This window comes from Chelonia mydas, chromosome 6, assembly GCF_015237465.2.
Source record: "Chelonia mydas isolate rCheMyd1 chromosome 6, rCheMyd1.pri.v2, whole genome shotgun sequence".
Classification (NCBI taxonomy): domain Eukaryota; kingdom Metazoa; phylum Chordata; order Testudines; family Cheloniidae; genus Chelonia; species Chelonia mydas.
Window position 1 is genome coordinate 91,211,755 of NC_051246.2, and position 6,000 is coordinate 91,217,754.

General features: G+C 49.8%; 1 protein-coding gene across 5 annotated transcripts in view; it reads left to right on the plus strand.

Moving 5' to 3' along the window:
• Nucleotides 1-4,105, plus strand: part of JDP2 (Jun dimerization protein 2) — a 50,576-nt gene extending 46,471 nt beyond the window's left edge. For all 5 annotated transcript variants that reach the window (XM_043549799.1, XM_043549800.1, XM_007065214.4 and 2 more), the window contains 2 exons: nucleotides 243-347; nucleotides 2,937-4,105. In XM_043549799.1, coding sequence (XP_043405734.1) covers nucleotides 243-347; nucleotides 2,937-3,122 — 291 coding nt within the window. In that variant the 3' untranslated portion in view covers nucleotides 3,123-4,105. The remainder of the gene's footprint in view (nucleotides 1-242; nucleotides 348-2,936) is intronic.
• The last annotated feature ends 1,895 nt before the right edge of the window (nucleotides 4,106-6,000 follow it).

The window sequence follows — 6,000 nt, forward strand, 5'->3', positions numbered from 1 at the left end:
GGTAGAGTTGCAGGGCAGGACTGAGGTGCACTGGTAGCAGTGGGCCAGGAGGGGGAGGGGAGGACAGACCAAAATAGCCAGGGATGCTGCAGGTCAGGACTGAGGAGCATCAGCTGAGCTGTGGGGGGAGGCTTGCACAGCCACTTCTGCCAGTGAGACCTGGTGAGGGGGCTATTGCCAGCTGCATCACTCCCCAGTTACTTGTCTGGCTGTTCTAACGCGGGGCCTGTGTCCTGTTCCAGCTGGACGAGGAAGAGGAGAGGAGGAAAAGACGCCGTGAGAAAAACAAAGTAGCAGCAGCTCGATGTCGCAACAAGAAGAAGGAAAGGACAGAGTTCCTGCAGCGGGTGAGTACCCCATTCCCTTTCCCCAGCAGGCTTGGTACAGCCTCCTTCTCCAGCTATGCTTCACTGCAGTATGCACCCCTCAGTCCTCCCCACCTGGAGAGGAAAAGGTGAAATGTACGCCCACTCCCAAGGCTATTAAAGGCTCTTCAGCAGTCAACCAGCAGGGGCTGTTCATTCTGCTGACTCTCATTTCTCGCCCAACTGCAAGGTTCAAAGAGTTCCCTCTTCCAGTCACCACCTCTCCCTGCATCTGGGAGCCCAGCAGCTGCCCACAGATCCTGAGGCCTGATGCCTGGCAGATATAGTCTCTCATTTGGTAGTTGTATGGGAGGACATAGGGCCACTCTCCCATTTTTTCCCAGCTGGTCCTGCAGGGTAAATGGACCATGGCCTCATGTGTCTGTTACCAGCTAGAGCAGGTAGCTAGCTAAACCCACTCCTCTAGTATGGGGTGTGCTGGGGCAGGAAGGCATCTGACGCACTTAGCTCTGGTGTGTGAGCTGAATTCTGTGTCCTAGCACTGTGTGCAGCCCTTCACATAGTGCACATCTCACCCAAATAACCACAAGGGGCCACAAGCCCAAACAGTGCAACACAAACAGGTGCCAAGAAGATGCATGGTGAGCACCAGGATAGACTCTAGAGACTTGTCAGCCCCTGACATGTGGTAGTGGAATGCCCACGGTCTGGCCACTTCTCCCAAAGCCTGGAGATTCCTAGTGTGTACACTAAAGGCCCATGAAACTCTCTCCCAGATGATTCCCGTACAGTACACACGTGTACTCTTCCTCCTACAGTGCCTGGTGCCACCCCAAAGATCTCACACACACGCTATTGCACTCCTGCCCCCTCAGCAGGGATGCACCCCACATTCCCACACAGTCATGTGCAGTGAGGGGCACCTCTTGGACGTGGGGCTCCTTGCACGGAACACTAGGATCTTTTTAAAGCAAATTCTCTCAATAAGACAAGCCGGTAAAGTCTGAACCATAAAAAGATCAGAAATCCTGGTTGCTTCTCTTCTCCCTGAGAAGCTGAGTCTCCCTTAGGTACTGGTTCCTCTTTTCTTCAGGGCAGAAAAATACTTCTAGCGCAAAACATCTTTTCTGTAGTATTCAGTTCAGTTTTATTAGATTGCATAGGACGTGTCTTTTGTGAACACGAGAAAAACATACACAATCTAAAACAGCAACATCCATATAATACATTCAGATGTCATTCAGAACTCTCTTCTTCGGCATAGTGATAAAAGGGCAAAAATTGACACTGATTTAATTACTACTGGGGATTGAGAAAATACCAAAAACCATTGTCCTTTGAGGTCGTGATAAAGAATTATTTTTTAATGCAAAAAAGGTATATCCCAGCGTGTTCTCAGAAGCTGGGATATTCTACAGGCCAAAAGAAAATGAGGTAGATCTTCCAACACTCTAGATTTACAAGGGCAAATCTGAAGATGTGAAGGAACTTTTCTATGTCTATCTTTCAGGTCAGCAGTTTCTGTGGTTTGGAATCTTCGCCGAGTATATACCTTACGTAAATGCAGATTTCACAACACTTTCAAATATGGTTCAAAACCATGGGCCGTCTTCAGAGTAGAAAAATCAAAGGGCCAATATAGAATCATGAATCATAGCCAGATCTTCTTGTTGAGGAATATCTATCACGCTGTTTGAGTAGTTGATTGAAAGGTACTGACAATAAGCAAGTAGTAAAAAAACTCAATTTAGCTATACTCAGTTGGAGGGTATCACAGCAGGGAAATAAGGAGTACACAGGTTGTTCCTCCATCTCCTGAAGGCAAAGACAGAGCAATCTATAATCTGGAAGAGTACAATTCTTAGACCAAAATTTAAGAAAGCAGTACAAGCTCTGCTGCTTACAGAAAACACCCATCTCAGCATGTAAAAATGAGACAGGGAGGATTAAGTCTCCTCAAAAAAGTTATTTTTAACTATCTCTAAGGCCAGAGTTTTCTGTAGTGACTGATGGGGACACGACTTCTGAGTAACTCAGCTGCACAAACTAAGACCTGATATGATTTACACCTGTTAACTATCTCAAAAGCATTGTTGTAGATTTAAGCCATTCCCCCAAGACGGGTGTGTATACCCAATAAAGGTGTGTGCACCTTGGACATGTGAACAGTGCCGATTAATCTTCATCCTACTGGAAACACCAGTCCACTTCGCTTCGCTCATTGGACACTAACCAGGACAAAACATTTAGTAAATGTGTGGTAGGGAACAGTCTTGCTCTGGGTCTCAGGGGATGGCCAGGAGGGAAAGTCCTATTTGATCCCAGCACTAGATTCTACTCACCAATAGGAATAAAATCTGGTCAGAAGACTTTCATGTGGCTCCCTGTGCTGCATGGCCATCAGTTTCACACTGGGCTGCTGAGCAATATCAAGCAGGGGTAGTTTGCAAACAGACCTTCGATTGGTCGAGGGCAGTTTCTCTCTGTGTATTGTGCATGCAGGAGAGGGAGATTCAATGCTGGGCACTGGGTACCGTAGAGCAAGTTGTTCTTTCCCCACACCTATGAGCAGACAGATTAAAGCTGTGTCTGTGTTTTTGGCCCTGCCAGGAGTCAGAGCGTCTGGAGCTCATGAATGCTGAGCTGAAAGCCCAGATAGAGGAGCTGAAGCAGGAGAGGCAGCAGCTGATTCTAATGCTAAACAGACACCGTCCCACTTGCATTGTGCGGACAGACAGCATCAAGACACCGGAGAGTGAAGCCAACCCACTGCTTGAACAACTAGAGAAAAAGTGAAGGTAGCACTGGCCAGGACAAGGAGGAGACAACAAATTGGGGTCTCCAAAAATGTCGCCTATGTACTGTATGAAGAACTGTGCACCAAGGCCTTGTCCAGCCAGAATCCAGTGGGCTTTCTTGGGGATTACAGGCCAACCAAATAAGGGAAAGGAGAAGATCAAGAACCTGCCATTCACCCCACTCTGAGGCTGAACCTGGGATGGGTCTAGCAGCTGTGGTGAGGGCAACCACTTGCAATACCTCTTCGTGGCCCTTCAGCCAGCTCACCAGCCCCAGGGATCAAGCAAGCAGCCTGCTGCAGGGCGTCCTGAAGCTGGATCACATTGAGATATGGGGAGGGGAAGCTGCAACTTCCTCTCTTCCCACACCTACTGGTATGCACCTGGCTGGGAGTGAAGGCTTGATCCAGGAGAAATGAACATGTGTGGGAGATGGATGGCAGGCAGAGACATGCTGGCTGTATCTCCCAGGTCTGTCCTATCTCCGTCCCTCTGGATCCTGCCACTGCTCCTTGCGCACACTCCGGAATGGAATCCGAAACAAAGAATTGCAAACACTTGACACAAGCCCTGCCTTGCGGCTGGGCCTGTCCATGGCACTGTGGCGCAGGCGCCCCACAAGCACACTCAGTATAATGTTTACAGCCCAGCTGTCCCTGTTGGCCGTGCTTTTGAATGCACATTTTTACACTTTTTTATATTTTTTACAAAGTTTTTATACAGCTGTCTCTATATGGATTTATATAATCACTAGATGTGATCCCATAGAAATGTATGTTATAATGGTCCGTTTGTTACAAATGCATATGCCACAGTTATCTCATTGTGTTACTTGTTAGGTAGCGTCTGGCTCCTTTTCCCTCGGCATGCTGGGAAAGGGGCCCATACAGCCCTCCACAATGGCTCCACTACCATCTCCATCCATGTACGTTCTTCGTAATATGCAGTCCTGTATCTCGCAGTAAATGTTACTTTGACTTATTCCCCCGCCTCCTTTGCTTTGTCTGGATTGTGTCCTGGTGTCACTGGGCTGGGGACCGACTCTGGTCAGCCCTTTGCACCAGCTTTCCCCCATACAGTTCTGGCTGGCGGATACTGGCTGAGGGGGGCTAGTTCCTGCACCATGATAATGGGTGTATGCATTAGTAGTGGTGGCATAAGCCCAAAAGTGGCTTACTCCTTGGATGAGCAGGAGGCAAATGCCTAGATATAAGGTGGTGTAACTCAGGCTCACATACACGTGGGGTGTAACTTACCCAAGGCAAGCAGGTGTGAGTTACAGAGGCCATCTCATTCTGAGCCCTCCTCTGAGTTTCTCCACTCCTGTCCCCGGGCTGTGAGGTGCACAGAAGCATAGGTGACCATCTTTGGGGAGGTGAAGTGGGCAGGCATCATGTGCACATGGAAGAAGGTGATGTGAGACTTCTCTGAGCCTGTTCCAGGGTCGTTAGCATGCCTTTCTACCATTCTACCTTTCGTCCCTGCCAGCCATAGGATGAGCTCAAGCCCCTCTCCAGCCTCTGTACATGCTGCTGTGGAGGGTGAAGGGATAAAGGTCAAACCATGACTCCCCTATTTCCAGTGGGCAGGTGGGTCCCCCAGCTCAGGTCTTACTGGTATAAAAATCACTCTAACAACAAGGCTAGTAACTCTGTCCACATGTGTTTGGGTCAGAGACTCCAATACAAGTGTCCTTCACAGCGCACCATTGAGAAACGGGGCCCAAACCCAACACATTGTCCCTGCTCCAAGCAGCCATAGATAACAGTGGGGAAAATATCTGCCCTTAGTCTATGCCAGATCCATGAGGAGAAAATTGCTAGGAGTTCAGTGCAGATGCACTATTAGGGCTACCCTGGTTCCTAGCATCCATTCACCCTCCATTCTGGAGAGCTGAAGTGGGCAGAGGGGAAACAAGGCTGACTTAAACTCAATCATTAAAGGGGGAAAGCTTTGAATGAATGTGGCTGTGCAAGAAGTCAGTCCTGCCAGGGAGCACCCTCCAGCAGCAGGCCGCCGCATGATAGGCACATCTGTCTCAGTTTCCCCTCTTAGGTAACCCTAGGGCTCTAGGTCAGCCTCTCTTGCTTCAACAACACCCCTCCTAGGAGCGTTTGTTACAAAATATAGTGCAAGTGAACCCATAACAAAAATCCCACACCAGCCTCTCTGCTGGGAGTGCATCCTTACCATTATCTGGTGTTTCCTGCCACATCTAGACTCCTTGCTGGTCCTCTTCCATCCTTCTGCCAGGACAGTCACCCCAGCCCTTGCAGCTGGAGTGCAACACTTCTTCCCAGCAGGAACCTGCACAGACTTTCTGCTAGGAGGTCATCTTTACCAGGGAGCATCCTTCACCCCATGTGGTCCTCTCATATTCCCTTGGGTCCAGCTCTCCTGTATGGAGACATCAGTGGGTAAACCCATCCGCTGCTCCCCTGCCTTCAGCCCTCACCAGGGCCTTTGGCTCCAGCTCTGTGGCTTAGACCCAGCTAGTATCTCCCCCTACTACTCCTCCTGCCATCAGCTCCCTGACCCTGGCTTGGGGAAGTCACACAGTAAAGCCCTCTGGCTGCTCTCCTGCCACCAGTCTCCCCCCCGAGAACCAGCTTCTGTTTCCTTGCAGGATTTCTCCAGTTCCTGGTAGCTCTCCTCAGCTGCCCTTCTCCTGATTGAACCAGTCTGCTGTGACTCACTGGGACTCTTCTGCTCACTGGGTCTTTCTTCCATTGGGTCTCTCCCAGCAGGTTCCCTCTCCCTGCTGCCTCCCCCCCCCAGTGACTTCTGCCAGTCACTCCAGGGAACTTCCTGCTTAGGGTTGCCAGACATCCGGTTTTCGACTGGAATGCCTGGTCAAAAAGGGACTCTGGCAGCTC